The sequence below is a fragment of the Ascaphus truei genome, chromosome 17 (genome assembly GCF_040206685.1).
Source record: "Ascaphus truei isolate aAscTru1 chromosome 17, aAscTru1.hap1, whole genome shotgun sequence".
Taxonomy (NCBI): Eukaryota; Metazoa; Chordata; class Amphibia; order Anura; family Ascaphidae; genus Ascaphus; species Ascaphus truei.
In genome coordinates, this window is record NC_134499.1 from 32,551,529 (window position 1) to 32,568,294 (window position 16,766).

A 16,766-nucleotide genomic window follows, 5' to 3' on the forward strand; every position below is an offset into this window, starting at 1 on the left:
CTGATGTAAATAAGGCATGTGTAACAGGCTCTACAGTCTCCCCGCTTGCGCACAGCTTTGGTACAGGTAGGGAGCCGGTATTGCTGTTCAGGTCGTGCTGACAGGCGCATGTGCGAGCTGCCGTTTGCCTATTGGGCGATATGTACTTACTCGCGAGTGTACTTAAAGTGGGTGTACTTAAAGCGGGGTATGCCTGTACATTATTTATAAAGCGCCAAGATATTCTGCAGCGCTGTACAATGGGGAGAATAGAATGATCTAAATGACATAAACAGAATGACACAAGAACCATGCACAACCCGATACAGAAGTTAATGAGGGCCCTGCCCCTGAGGGCTTACAATCTGAATCTGAATATATATTGTTTTAGGTACACGGAGTCCTTGCCCCGAAGAATGTACAATCTAAAGTGACCTGCCAAAGCTCACAAGCAGAGCGGACACTGGGACACAAATGATAATGTAATGACCGTGCTAGTGGCTCGGAATGCATTGCTCATGCGTAGTTAAACGGCATTGAAGAGGTTAATTTATCTCAGAAAATACAAGGGTGCCAACTCAGGACCTGAAGTTGTAAAATAAACTTTCATATTTCTATTGTATTGATTAGAACAGCGTTTCCCAAATGGTGGGTCGCGACCCGGCACCGGGCCACGGCACCAAAATTGCCGGGTCGCAGCGAGGCTGGCTGCGCGATGTCTCCCGTCCCCCTCCGAAGTCCCTGGCCCCCTCTGCCCACCCACCCACATCCGTCATTGCCTGTAATTCACTGTTTGTGTCTGTGTGCGTATAGGAGAGAGCGAGTGTGTGTGTATCTGTGTGTGTGTGTATCAGTGTGTGTGTATCTGTATCTGTGTGTGTGTGTGTGTGTGTGTGTGTGTGTGTGTGTGTGTATCAGTATCAGTGTGTGTATCAGTATCAGTGTGTGTGTGTGTGTGTGTGTGTGTGGCTGTGGCTGTGGCTGTGTGTGTGTGTATCAGTGGCTGTGTGTGTGTGTATCAGTGGCTGTGTGTGTGTGTGTGTGTGTGTGTGTGTGTGTGTGTATCAATGGCTGTGTGTATATCAGTGTGTGTGTGTATATCAGTGTGTGTGTGTGTGTGTATCAGTGGCTGTGTGTGTGTATCAGTGTCTGTGTGTGTATCAGTGTCTGTGTGTGTGTGTGTGTGTGTGTGTGTGTATCAGTATCAGTGTGTGTGTATCAGTATCAGTGTGTGTGTGTGTGTGTGTGTGTGTGTATCAGTGGCTGTGTGTGTGTGTGTGTGTGTGTGTGTCAGTGGCTGTGTGTGTGTATCAGTGTCTGTGTGTGTGTGTGTATATCAGTGTCTGTGTGTGTGTGTATCAGTGGCTGTGTGTGTGTATCAGTGTCTGTGTGTGTCTATCAGTGTCTGTGTGTGTGTGTGTGTGTGTGTGTGTATCAGTGTCTGTGTGTGTGTGTGTGTGTGTGTGTGTGTATCAGTGTCTGTGTGTGTGTGTGTATCAGTGTCTGTCTGTGTGTGTGTATCAGTGTCTGTGTGTGTGTGTGTGTGTGTGTGTGTGTGTGTGTGTGTGTGTATCAGTGTCTGTGTGTGTGTGTGTGTGTGTGTATCAGTGTCTGTGTGTGTGTATCAGTGTCTGTCTGTGTGTGTGTGTATCTGTGTCTGTGTGTGTGTGTGTGTATCAGTGTCTCTGTGTGTGTGTGTGTGTATCAGTGTTTGTGTGTGTGTGTCTGTGTGTAGCAGTGTCTGTATCAGTGTGTGTGTGTGTGTGTAGCAGTGTCTCTGTGTGGCTGTGTGTGTGTCAGTGGCTGCGTGTGTGTCAGTGGCTGCGTGTGTGTATCAGTGCGTGTCTGTCAGTGGCTGCGTGTCTGTCAGAGGCTGTGTGTCTGTCAGTGGCTGCGCGCGTGTGTGTGTGTGTGTGTGTGTGTGTGTGTGTGTGTGTGTGTATCAGTGGCTGTGTGTGTGTGTATCAGTGGCTGTGTGTGTGTCTGTGCAGGCCCTATAGGCGATAACATTTTTAGTGGGTCACGAAGGAGAAGTTCAAAAATAACCGGGTCACGGAAAAAAAAGTTTGGGAAACCCTGGATTAGAATGTTGCAGGTTTTGCATTCAGCTTGGATGTGGCAGTGACTGATCCTTTGCCCTAGAATTGAGTAACATACAATAACTCATCAGCCTGTCGTACAATATTACAAGTATAGTCTGCAACCCGTGATGTCATCTTCAGACATGGATTTTCTTTTGTGATGTCATGAGCAAGCAGAATATCACACCATTTATATTTCAACGCTCCAGCACATGTCTTTATTTTTGCACAAAGCCTCTGGAGAAGCTGTTGCAGTGATACAGTATATCTGACACTTGTATTTCTGAGCATGTGTTCTGAATTTGATATGGGATTACCAGAAGATTGGCTTTGTGGGGATTGTTTTATCACTTTTGTGCACACTGAGCATAGTTCCATTAAATACCTAGCTTTGAAGTCTTCTTTTTTCCGTTTATCCTGAAAACCAAACCAAATGTTTCTCCCAGGTGCCAGAGAGCTTGAAAACATCACTGGGGGAAAAGAACCCCGTTTTGGTATTTTAAAGCTGCAGTGCATGCGCCTGTCCCAACTGTGATCCATAACCTGTTTGTTGCATGCTTCGTTACTTTGCAATGCGTTGCAGTCTCCTCCGGCAGCAAAGAGGTTAAAATGAGTAGTCCCAGACCATGCTGCCTCCGAACACACACTTGCTTATAATCCTGATCAGCACAATGCAACATGCAACCCAATGTTTAATTGTCACTGATACAATAGGCAGAGAAGGCTTTATTGCATACTCTTTGCGGTTTGTTGTCATGAATCATGTCTTCAACGATGAAAGAAATGATTCAGGTCTTTTCTGTCCTCAGAACAGGTGAGTGCTCGATTGCCGATCGGAAGCAGCTTGCTAAGTGAGCCTTTGGCTTTCATGGTCTCCCCTTTGTTTCCCAAGTATTGTGGAGCCGATATTTAGTGATTAAAGCAGGTGTGGGAGCCAGCGCTGCATTGATTTGAAATACTCAGACAGCACATACATACGCAGCAATGACTAACAAGTGGCCTTTCCCACCCACGCTAAGCTGTGGGATAAAGCGCTCGCCTCTTAGTGCACCTCATCAGTAGCTCGCCGGGTTTGCTCTGGAAATTAACCCCTTCATTGCTGTAAACGGACGACAGGTGCCAGTCGTGAAATCTCAACACCAGCAGCTTTTTACCCTTCAGAATCTTGTGTGTCCACTTTCCTCTGCAGATTTAGGGTCTGTGGGGCCGGGATCCCTTTACTTTTTGTATCAGTACAGTACGTGTAAAAGCCATGTTCTAGTTTCCAACCCATTGTACCGCAGATCACAAATAAATCCTAATTAATTCATTTCTACTTGGATTTTAACTCTCCGCTGATATTTCCTTGTTAAAATGAAAGTATCGGTTATTGGGAAGTGTGTAATGTGCGACACATCTGTGTAAGAACGAAGGGTTTTTGCTGTCTTATGATATAGATTTGTCCATGTTAAAATGGATCAGAAGCAAAAGGTGACACTGTGCTCATTTGCATGTCGATTTCCCAGAATCCCTGACTGCAGTGGAAGCACTGTATGCAGAGAGATAATGGGGAAAGCAGGGTTGCAGAGCTGTCTGAGATGTGGATGTGCTCACAAATGATCTTTTTATTTGATATAGATTTGGAGAGGCTGCGTTTTTTATAACCTCACTGCGACAGGTCTACAGATAAAGGAATTCTGTATGAAAGTATTTGGGGGCCTCCCTTGGCAGAACTTATTGACACCGTTAAACTCTCTCATCCCTATCAATACACTGAGTGCAAGCTTCCCACACACATCCTTATACATTGGTCTCCCCAGAGGAAGCCTTGTTTACATTATTAATACAGTCACTATTAATTGGGCTCATCTCTGCCTAATGATTCAGCGTTTGATTGCACTGCTAACAAGGAGCCTAGGCAAATCCAGCCGAGTGTAACAACACTCCTGGGGTTCTCTTAATTGAATTATAGGGGGTCTCGGAAGCTAGGCTGTGAAATGGTGACAGCAAGACTTTACGTTAGAAGTTAAGTGACTGTGTTTCTGTTTTATTTATGTATGGTATTTTCTGCAGCATTAGGAGTGTCTTGTGTGGGGTGAATTTAGTATCTGACTACCTGTTCAGCTACTGGAAATATCCAGTAATTGTATTATTAAAATGTTTTGCTCTGGATGATTCCAAGAGCGTTAGATCCTGCTATATAAAGGATGGTTTTGCTCCCGTGAGCCCCTTTTCTGTGCTATTTATGGAAAGGTCCTGCGTTCACCCAGTTTTCTGCCATGCGTTGCAAACTAGGAGGTAAAATGTAAATGAAATGAAGGTTTAACTTTGGCAATAAAATAATAGTGGTAGTCAGTATCCCCTAGTTATTCTTTTTGCTGTTGAAGACATGCTGAACGACTCAAACAAGCCCCACATCCCCACCTCTGGAGTCCTGCATTTCAAAGCCGTAATATTACGTATGTGACGGTGCCTAGAACACGTACGTATTACACGTATACTCTGGGATGGTAACCGGTTTTACATACGTTTTGCATTTGTTAATGTTTGTGGTGCTGGTAATTACTGATCAAACCACACATTTGTTTTTTTTATATTTCTCTTGAACAAGTCTCATGCCCATCAAACGTGTTAATAATATTCCTCCCTCATATGGCGAATTCCAAGAATATGTTCCTGTGCTGCTATTAAACAAGAAAATATTTTGCAAGCAGTATGTCTCCAGTCTACTATTTTAGTGTCTAGTTTTTGGCACATCAAAATTATACTTTTTTTCACATTAATTTGCCCTGATACACAGTGTGTCGATACATACCATATAAATAAGCAAAATGTAGTAACTCTGATCTATCAAGCGAGGGCTTCCCAACCTATTCTCTCGAGGCACCCCTAATAATACTGCTCAGATTCAGAGGCAACAGGATAGAGGGTCACAGACACACAGGACAGACAGACAAGCACCATAAAACAGATACACACCCCACAGGACGGACACCAATCCTCACGTATAATTCCTTCTGCTATTTCTTGTGTGCTTGGCCCAGTCCGCTAGGCACATGCTCCTGACATCTACTCCTGATTGGCTGTGTTGCACAGCAGCAGCCAATCAGGATTGAGGAAATTAGCTAGCCTCTTAGCAACTACCCTGCTCTGGCGGAATGGGAAAATCCTCAGTGCCCTGGGGTTGAGCCCCAGTGCATATTGCGCATCCCCGGGGCGAGCTCCAGAGCATGCCTCAGAACCCTGGTGCATATTGCAGAACCGCATAGTGAGCCCCAGAGCATGCCTCAGAACCCCATGATGAGCCTCAATGCATATCTTGGAACCCCGGGGTGAGCTCCAGAGCATGCCTCAGAACCCTGGTGCATATGGCAGAACCCCATGGTGAGCCTCAGTGCATATCGCGGAACCCCGGGGTGAGCTCCAGAGCATGCCTCAGAACCCTGGTGCATATCGCAGAACCCCTATGGTGAGCCTCAGTGCATATCGCGGAACCCTGTGGTGAGCTCCAGAGGATGCCACAGAACCCTGGATTAAGAAACACTGTAAAGCATCTAAATTCCTTGTTTATACATTTGCCCAAAACTGATACTATGCCACCCGGCTTTTGTTGTAGACCCACTGCGTTATAGATTCCCTCACCATGCAGAACCTTAACACAGAGTCTCTGTCCTGGATCCCTCTGAAGATTGGGTTTTGGTTGTGATCCACATTAATGGGCCAACATGAGACTTCCCATTGAAGAGATGTGCACGGTACTGAAATGAAACGTCTCCAGCACTAATAACACTACCAAAACCTTTTCTGCCCGTTTGTCTTGGACATTAAATAATTTCATTATTTACTTTCTGCCCCCGAATGCAAAAATATATTCTCCAATAAATACATTCACTTTTTACCCATACTTTCTCATTTTTAAATAAGTTTGGGTTTCATAAGAGCTTCTATGAACATCTCCTTGGTATGTATAAAGCATATTTGAAAGACTATTCTTAACATGTAATGCACTTATTTTTTAAAAACCCTCACAGAGTCCTGTTTGAAGCCTTTCCCTGACGTGATCCACATATTTATAACCGTTTCTTTGGCATGTGGTACAGTGTTTGATGGTCTTTCCAAAGCACATATTGCAGTTTGGTTTCTAGTGGTGTTTATCCTACATGTTCTGAAGAGTTTCTTCCCATGTGAAATAAGCGGTTTGTTTTGCCTTGGGGGGCGAATAAACAGTACGTGCGTGCAATATGTAAACAGGGTGTATTCTTTATCATGACGTCCCAGTGTTTCACATTGAAACACAGTGACTGCATTGGAATGGGGCGATTCTTCTGTAGGAAGTGCAAGCTCTGTGGGAACGGGAGAGCCCCGTTCTGGTGTTAATGTTTGTGTAAGAGGGCATGGTTGTGCAGTTATTACTGTACCATACACAGCATTGAATGTATTGGCAGTGCTGTTAAAGTTTGGGAAAGTCTCTCGTCACCATGAACATACCGCAGTACTAAACAGGGACTACAACCTTCCAGCTTCTAGATCAGGGCTATTTATATGGCAAGTGTAGATACTGATCAGTACCTTGTCCCCACTTTAACTGAACACCAAAAAAGTCCGCTTCCTCCTCTTCCTATTTCTGCTCCACAATTTGGGAAACCAATTACAGGGGGTCAGCGGGGGCCATTTGTGTACCTTGGTCTGTGGTCCTTAGAAATGTAAACAGTCGGCAAATTGTCCTCTGTATAAAAAAAAAAGAATAAACTAGTCCTGGTCTAGAACATCTTCTCCCACAGATTTAAGGCGCAAACATTATTTGTTTCTGTACAAAATTACACCCAGAGATAGAGTGCTAGTAGAGAGAACCCTGCTCACAGGAATCCTCTGTGGGTATGGTTTGTGTGTTGTGGTGGGGGAGGAAGGTGCAGCATCCCACAGCAGGAGCACCAAAGATCTGCAGCTGTGTAGAAGCTTTTATTGTCCGCCTCAATTGTTTCCAGATATGTAACCTTATCATATAATGGAGATCACACGCCACATGTACCTCTCTCATTCTTGTTCTTCCTCTTGTTCCAGATCGTTTTCTTTGCATTTTCTTGATTAGGATGAAAATAATATCACTGCACTGGACAGTTGGGATGTGTGGTTGGTGAAAGAAACACCTTCTTGCTTTTCTACTTTCTGCCACAGATACTGCAGTTTCAGGATCACTTTTATTTATTTTATTTATCACATGTTTTACCAGGAAGTAATAAATTGAGCGTTACCTCTCGTTTTCAAGTCTGCCCTGGGCACAGTTATGATTATACATGGTTGCATTAAATGAACAGTGGTAACACATTCAATTTACAGACATTTCATGGACTGTTAGAGATAATATATGATTATGGGCCTATGTAACAGTTACAGACAAGGTTAAATTGTGTTAGAAGGTAGGACAGACTTGCAAGACTTTACACAACCCAGCGAACAGCAGCAAACAGCTGCCACCCTTTGGCTACCACCAAAGGTTCTGAATGAATTCAGCTGGGCTTTGAAATTCCTTTCTCCAGGGTCATAAACACTGCAGTGGGTGGGGCTGACGAAACGCATTGCAGCAAGAAATCCCACATGTTATCCCTTAGCACGCTGGTTCTGTGCAGAGGGGATCCGTTTTTGGGTGAACCCTTTCAGACGTCGGCCTTTGGGGCAGCATGTGTGGTGTTTGTCGGGTGTACGTTTTGGAGATAGGCTTCTGGACATGCATTTGTTAATCTAGAAACTGTACATAATACCGCGCTCCTCCCTATAGAAGTTTGCTGCAGGTAAAAAGATACATATAGATACATATAGAAAAACAAAAACAAACATTTGTTAATCTGTTTGGGGAAGAGGAGTCCCTGCTCCGAAGAGCTTACAATCTAATTAGTAGGGAGAACGTACAGAGACAGTAGGAGGGTGATGTTTTCAGGAGCAGTGAGAGAGAGGAGAGATTTTATATGTGGCTGTGATCGGAGTTGTCGGCAAGTATAGTAGAGTGAAAGTCTCGCGATACTCGCGTGACGCGGAAGTGTGCGGCTTCACAGTGGGAGCGGATATACGGAAGACAGAGGATGTGTTTGCCGTAAGCTCCCCAACGTGACACAGGAGTGGGGGGCGATTTACTTTATTGAGGGTAACCGACAGTGCGAGAGGAGAGCCCTGGTGAGATAAAAACTTTGTTTGTGACACGGAACTGTGAACTGGTGCATCTAAACAGAGGCTATATTCCCTGTGAGTCCCTTGATGTCTGAATATACTTATTAGTGAGTAACCTTAAAAGGGGAAGAGGAAAGCCCCTGAGAGATCCTGATTATCTACAGGACTTAAATCTTTTATAGCCTAATATTGGCAATTCAGGACAGTCGCTGAGTACTACAGACTCAATCCGCCTTATCGCTCTCAAACTGCCTTTTACTTCACAAGTGTGAGTTTTTATCCCTATATGTTTAGGTTCATTTTTTAATAAATATTACACTACAATTGTTTTACTACTACTCATCACCCTTGTGATATGGTCCCGAGACAGAGATATCTACAGTGACAGCAGCTAAAGATCCGAGAGTAACCCAACTGGTTGGTTAAAAGATTCATTTAAGACTGCATCTTATTACAGCAAAGCTCAAGTCTCCACATTGTTCCTGATCCATAGGATTGGATAAAAGGCTCTATTATCCTCATGTAATTGTAAGTGCATTACTTAGCACTTATCACACATTTATACAGACATACTACTCTGTTTGTTTCCCCCTCTCCCCTTTCTCTCTTTTTTCTTGTGCGCCGAGGTCATTTATACGCTGTGTAAATCTTCTCGGCACCAGTGGGGTCAGCAAAGATTAGGGAAAGTATTGTCACGGTTAGCACCTCCCTTATACACTGGCGACACACTTTATTCGAGCTCGGCTAGTCCCACGAATTCGGGTATACCCGGGTGTATTGAGGTTTGTGACGGTTTTCTCCCCGAGTGCATTGGGTTATTTTCCAGGCAGGGATTGAAGCATTTTATTCCCGCTGGCTGCAATACTGCACAGTATATATATATATATACTGCATTACAATTCATGAATTTATGCCATCTGGTAGACACGCGAAGCATTGCAGCCTATTAAATCCTAATCATTATCATTTAACAGATCAGCCGCCCGTCAGCCAGGCATGAACCCAGGCTGGGAAGGCAAACGCAACGGGGCTTGTCTGAGGTGAGGAGCGGCGCATTCCAGGTATCTGCCAGGAACATACTGGGTATTTGCTCGAATAAAGTGTGTCGGTGCAGTATACAGGGATATATTGTATGTCTTATATTATATATTGGGTTATTTTACACTGTTGTTAATTGTATATTATTGCGCTTTTGGTTAGAGATATATATATATATATCTCACGAGAAAATGTCGCCAAGGTGAATATTCCAGCATTTACTGTAACCGCTGCTAGAACTCTGTGAAAACCACATGTTACTCCTGGGTTTTACCCTGGGCAGAGTTGTTTGTAGCCGGTTTTCACTGGAAACAGCCAGCGATCTATTAGAGACCTAACAGGTTATAAAACATCTTTAAAAAGCTGTATGGTGCTGGCATTACATAAAGCTGTATGGTGCTGGCATTACTTAAAGCTGTATGGTGCTGGCATTACTTAAAGCTGTATGGTGCTGGCATTACTTAAAGCTGTATGGTGCTGGCATTACTTAAAGCTGTATGGTGCTGGCATTACTTAAAGCTGTATGGTGCTGGCATTACTTAAAGCTGTATGGTGCTGGCATTACTTAAAGCTGTATGGTGCTGGCATTACATAAAGCTGTATGGTGCTGGCATTACTTAAAGCTGTATGGTGCTGGCATTACATAAAGCTGTATGGTGCTGGCATTACTTAAAGCTGTATGGTGCTGGCATTACTTAAAGCTGTATGGTGCTGGCATTACATAAAGCTGTATGGTGCTGGCATTACATAAAGCTGTATGGTGCTGGCATTACATAAAGCTGTATGGTGCTGGCATTACTTAAAGCTGTATGGTGCTGGCATTACATAAAGCTGTATGGTGCTGGCATTACATAAAGCTGTATGGTGCTGGCATTACATAAAGCTGTATGGTGCTGGCATTACTTAAAGCTGTATGGTGCTGGCATTACATAAAGCTGTATGGTGCTGGCATTACTTAAAGCTGTATGGTGCTGGCATTACTTAAAGCTGTATGGTGCTGGCATTACATAAAGCTGTATGGTGCTGGCATTACATAAAGCTGTATGGTGCTGGCATTACTTAAAGCTGTATGGTGCTGGCATTACATAAAGCTGTATGGTGCTGGCATTACTTAAAGCTGTATGGTGCTGGCATTACATAAAGCTGTATGGTGCTGGCATTACTTAAAGCTGTATGGTGCTGGCATTACTTAAAGCTGTATGGTGCTGGCATTACATAAAGCTGTATGGTGCTGGCATTACATAAAGCTGTATGGTGCTGGCATTACTTAAAGCTGTATGGTGCTGGCATTACTTAAAGCTGTATGGTGCTGGCATTACTTAAAGCTGTATGGTGCTGGCATTACTTAAAGCTGTATGGTGCTGGCATTACTTAAAGCTGTATGGTGCTGGCATTACTTAAAGCTGTATGGTGCTGGCATTACTTAAAGCTGTATGGTGCTGGCATTACTTAAAGCTGTATGGTGCTGGCATTACTTAAAGCTGTATGGTGCTGGCGTTACATAAAGCTGTATGGTGCTGGCATTACATAAAGCTGTATGGTGCTGGCGTTACATAAAGCTGTATGGTGCTGGTGTTACATAAAGCTGTATGGTGCTGGCGTTACATAAAGCTGTATGGTGCTGGCATTACTTAAAGCTGTATGGTGCTGGCATTACTTAAAGCTGTATGGTGCTGGCATTACTTAAAGCTGTATGGTGCTGGCATTACTTAAAGCTGTATGGTGCTGGCATTACTTAAAGCTGTATGGTGCTGGCATTACTTAAAGCTGTATGGTGCTGGCATTACATAAAGCTGTATGGTGCTGGCATTACATAAAGCTGTATGGTGCTGGCATTACATAAAGCTGTATGGTGCTGGCATTACATAAAGCTGTATGGTGCTGGCGTTACTTAAAGCTGTATGGTGCTGGCATTACTTAATGTGGTCTGTTTCATGTGGCTATTGACATTTTACCTCTGTCAGGATTCTTATCGGACTCGAACGCTTTCCCCATATGTTGCTTATCTCGTATGTTTGATGTTAGTCTGTTAACACCATTAATTTGCTTGTTAGCCATTTGTCAAGTTTTATTGGGCAAACTAGTCCTGATTAATATCAGGTGATATGCTGTTTTAGGAGTATACATTCAAACACACTATGGGATAGCGTTTAAAATGTTAATTCTATAAAGTGACTATCTTAAGTGGAATAAGGCACGTTCTATAGTGCCGGGTGCGTGCTACGCCGTGCGCGCGCGCGGATTTTTAGTTGGCCGACGTCAGTCAGCCTTTCTATAGAAGGGCCGCGCGCACGGCAGGGAGAGGGGAGCCGACAGACAGTGGCGAAGATGAAGAAATCCGCTGCCTGCGCCCAAATGTGTGGATGTGTATTTGTATGGGTGTGTGTGTGTGTGTGTGTGTGTGTGTGTGTGTGTGTGTGTGTGTGTGTGTGTGTGTGTGTGTGTGTGTGCGTGTGTGCGTGTGTGCGTGTGTGCGTGTGTGCGTGTGTGCGTGTGTGCGTGTGTGCGTGTGTGCGCGCGCGCGCGTGCGCGTGTGCGTGTGCGTGTGCGTAAATAACTGCAGAAGGTAAAAAAATATATATTTATGAAAGTTTTTTTTCTTTAAAAAAATCTTATTTTCACTCACACAACCCATGCACACACATACACACATACCTTACCTGCAGCTCCCGGCACTATATACACGAAAAGCATGCTGCACGTGCACGTGTGTTCGCATAGGAACGCACGGCCGCATGCTGTATATTACAGCCCTAAAAGAGTTTCGCAGGAGACTGGAAGGGAATTGAACCTTGTTTTATTCACTCATCATTTGACATCAACTTTGCAACTCTACCTGCCAACAACAGTCTGCTGGCAGCCTTCTTTCTCTGTATTATACCACTTTCAACTTTGCTAAAGTAAGGTACACAGCCGTGTCTTTATCTACCTCTCTGTATCATCGACAAAACTTCTCCCTCCTGGCCCACACTCAATGTAATAATACACCCAGGGCTACTCAAAAGCCTCGCATTATCTCGGAATGTTGGTGCAGACCTCGGAAAAGCAGCACACCAACCACCACTCATTCTAATGGCAAACATCACAACTTTGCAGTCTGGAAACAATTACACACACTTCTATTAATACTGTTACTCTCTTTAGCAGGGGATATTGAACTCAACCCAGGCCCTCCCTTTTCAACTCTGTCCCGTACCCCTGAATATGGCCCTTTCAAATTAAAAAAAAGGGCTGTCACCCATATAAACATTCATAGCCTGCTGTCCAAACTGGATGAACTAAGGGCATGGTGACTTTTGCATAAGCCCAAAGCCATAATTCTTACCGAAACATGGATAACTCTTAAAACCACTGATGCATCTATCTTCAGTCGGGCATACTCTATTTTTAGAAAAGATTGGTTAAAGGAAAGAGGGATGTTCTTTTATATCGAAGACATATTACAATGTATGCTGCTAATTTGCCCCCTAAACCCATCTTTTGAAATCCTAGTTGGTAAAACTTGCCCCCCCCCTTCGCTAAGTCTATTCTTATTGCTGGTATATACCGCTCCCCTAAAGCCCCACTACAATCCCTGACTGATGACTCACTTTCTTGGCACAGTTTCCTCTCTGAGTGTGAAAAGTGAGCTGCTGTTGGTGATTTCAACCTCCATTGGCTTAACCCTAACAACAAAATCTGGCACAATTCAAGTCACTAAATTTAACCCAACTAATTTCCCAATTTAAGAGCTGTCTCAGTTTTCAAAAGTGGGGACAAAAACAGTATCTCCAACTACAGACCAATCTCGCTTCTCCCAATACTATCCTAAGCTAAGCTATTACTATAACGAGACAAATTTCCTTAGCCAATTTCAATCCAGCTTTCTCCCTAACCACTCCATGGTTACTACCCTCTTAAAAGTTTGCAATAAAATCCGGTGTGGCATGGAATTGGGACAACTTACTGGTGTAATATTCCTAGATTTTGCAAAGGCTTTTGATACTGTTGACCATATTTATCTTGTTAAACAAGCTTCAGTGCTGTAGAACAGGGGAACACGATTTAACCTGGTTTCACTCCTACCTATCGGGAAGATCCCAATATGTGTCTGTCGGGCTCTAGCCCCTTGGCTGTCACCTGCGGAGTCCCGCAAGCCTCTGTTCTGAGGCCCCAACACTTTTCAATCTTCATAAATGATCCACTTAAGCTTCAATGCACATGTATGCGGTGACGCAATCTTGTATACTGTATACACAGCCCTGGCCTCTCCAACCTTGGAAACATACTGTACTTCAATCTGACTTTTCAAGACTTGAACACTGGATTTCCCAAAACAAACTGATTTAAACACTGACAACTGTAATGATGGTATTTGGGACCAAGGCTAAATTTCTAATGCTACCAATGACAGAGCTACAGATCAGAGCCAACTCTAACACCATTCTAGCCCCTGTCACTAGTTTTAAATATCTGGGCATACAGTATGGCTTGACTCCCATTTAACATTTGGGTTGCATATTGATACTTTGACATTCAAAACCTATGCCAAACTGGGTGTACTTTATAGGATAAGAACGATAGGGGAGCCCCTGCTACAGCCACAGTAGAGTTAGGCTGTGAACGGTGCTATGGGTGTAAATACAATGATAGAAGATAGAGAGAGAGAACCCAATGTAACACTCAGGGGGTGAACCTGAGTGCTACATTGGGTTCTCTCTCTATCTTCTATCATTGTACTTTATAGGAACAAATCCTCCCCAAGTCTGATGGTCAGCAACGCATCACACAGCAGATGCTAATGCCAATTATAGACTATGGACATTGTATATGTTACCGCACCCCAAACTCACCATAGCAAACTAGACACCCTCTACAACTCAATATGCAGCGTTGTCCTACAATATAACCACAACACGCATCACTGTGAAATGCTCAAACAACTAGATTGGCCATCACTTGAGTCTAGGTGCAAAGTAAATTGTTCCTGTCTTGACTTCAAGTACTTTCTGGGCAAGCTACCTGGCTAAGTAAAAACGCTCCTCACCCCTATCACACACAGCACTTATCACCTTAGATCTGACTACAAAAGACCTGTTCACGGTCCCAAGGAATCCAATCGCTGATCCTCTTACCGTGCACCTCACAACTGGAACAACTTGTCTGAGACTCTTAAAGCCACCTCCAGTATATGTTCTTTCAAGACTTCAGCTGTCTCACATTGTAATCTTGTCTGTAACTGTTATATACGCCCATAACACTAATTGTCTTTAACTGTACATGAAACGTATGTACTGTAAACATAACGTATAATCTCTGTTCATATAACGTAACCACGCATTGTCATCATAACTCTGTGCCCAGGACATACTTGAAAACGAGAGGTACCTCAATCTATTATTTCCTGGTAAATCATTTTATAACTAAATAAAAGCCTGTTTAAAATAATTCTGCCCCCAGACCCTGTGCCGTAGCAAATCTCTAACTGTCTATCAGACAATTTGGCACAGGGTGAGTTGTCCTCAACAGCATTACACGCTCACTGCGGCTCACCCCACGCTCGGCTTTAGGGTTCCAATGAGGTAGAGAGCAGCTCTTGTCACTAATATCCCTGTATTACTAGCTGTACAGCTGAGCATTGGGGTATGAAGTACAGAATGAATTAAACAGGGTTATAAGAGCGTCAGGTCTGTAATGTTACAATATCTGTCAAGTTTTATAGGGGTTTCCTTTACACTCAACTGCGTTTCCAAGCTTGTAATCTTGTAATCTCTGCCAAAACATGCTGGGAAATGTCTTATATTTAATCATAATGTGATAAAATCACTGCTGCCCATGGAAAATGTAGCAGCTCATTCGGCAGAAATGTCGAACTTGAATATGGGTATCTTACGTGATGAATGAAAGGCAGGAGTCACTGTAGAAAGTTGGTGACCTTAACAAAAAAAAATGTCTTTTGAAAATAGATGAGAGTTTGTGATATTAATGTATATTGTACACTCTCCTCCCCAGTCTTTCAGGTGCCAGAGCGAGGAAACGGAAACCCTCTGGCCCCAGGACGTCTTCAGGTGAGCAGATAACCCACAGGAACAAGCGACGGAGGAAGTAGCAAGCGACTCCTGTAATGAACTTCCTCACATGCTATGGCTACCACATCCGACTGGAAGACCCGCACCCCAGCACGTGGGAAACTGGCAACATGGAAAGCGGGATGGAATTATTGGTTGTAAGCAGCGCCGAGTGCCCCTGAGACAGGAATTAAAATGATAAGAATTTTACATAGTGAGCTGTGGCCTAGCCCGGAGTATCTTGTATATTGCAGTCAAGTGTATCCGAAGCGTGCTGCCGTGCCTCCTGTATGTGTGGTTGCACTGAGCTGCAAGCAGCACCGCAGAAAGCTTTCCCATGGGCCAAGGACTAGAGTTTCCAACTCTCCTCCCCATCCTCTCCACCTCTCTTCTCCCCCACCACCCCAACCTCTCCCCCCCCAATTCGTCCTCTCCCTCCACGACCCCTCCCCCACCTCTCTCCCTCTTCTTCCCCACCTCTTCCTCCCCCTACTCAACCCCCACCTTACTGCACCCCCACCTCTCTCTCCATCCCCCATTACCACCTTCCCCAATACACACAATAACCCCCGCACACTCTTCCCCAATACACACACCCTTACCTTGGGGGGAGGCCTTCAGTGCCACTCCGATCCCAAAGGTGCATGCGGAAGTTGGGCCCAACTTCTGCCACTTCCCCCCAAAGGTCAGCGGCCCTGGCTGCAAGTACTCTGGAGAAAGGTGTTAAACATTTTATAACTAGTATTCAAATGTTATACGTGGATTATGTCAATGAAACACTGATTAAAGATTTGTATTTCCTTTGCCAAATTTGTATTTCCTTTGCAAACCGTGTCACTTCTTTAAAGTGCTTTGCTCCCAGTGACCAAGTACACACGTGAGCGCTCGACTCTGCAGTGTTTGCTTCGCCAGCTATATTACGGCTTGAACTGTGGCTGAGACGCCGGCCAGAGCTGACTGTAGGACCACGGAGGAGCATACTCCATTGAGTGACATCCTAAATTGGAGGAGATAAGCTGGACTGCTTCCTGAAATTGGACATTTCATCTTCATCATCCTTGTGATTGGTTTGTTAGTATCCATCACAATATATCACTGTGGTTTTTTTATTCATTTAATCTTATTAACTTTTTCTATTTTTCCCTGGTTATCACACATACATTTATACACATACACATTTAGCGCTACTCTTTGTTTGATTGATTATATATATATATTTATATATTATATATGACATTAAAAGATATCTTCCCCAAACCTCCCATTCTTGCGTTCCAGCAACCACCAAACCTCAAACAGAAATTAGTCCACAGAAAACTTCCTAACTAACTTAAAGACACTGATAATGACACAAAGCCGTGCAACAACACACATTGCAAACTGTGCAAACATAAGTTCCCACAGCCAGTCACAACCATGGAACACTCAATGTTAAAGGATCATACAGCTGCACATCCAGGAATGTTGTATATATGATTTA

General features: G+C 43.9%; 1 protein-coding gene across 4 annotated transcripts in view; it reads left to right on the top strand.

Annotated features, from left to right (window-relative positions):
* The window catches only part of RAD18 (RAD18 E3 ubiquitin protein ligase), a 178,008-nt gene extending 161,921 nt beyond the window's left edge, over positions 1–16,087 (top strand). For all 4 annotated transcript variants that reach the window (XM_075574689.1, XM_075574690.1, XM_075574687.1 and 1 more), the window contains one exon: positions 15,231–16,087. In XM_075574689.1, the coding sequence (XP_075430804.1) occupies positions 15,231–15,298 (68 nt within the window). In that variant the 3' untranslated portion in view covers positions 15,299–16,087. The remainder of the gene's footprint in view (positions 1–15,230) is intronic.
* Positions 16,088–16,766: the final 679 nt, after the last annotated feature.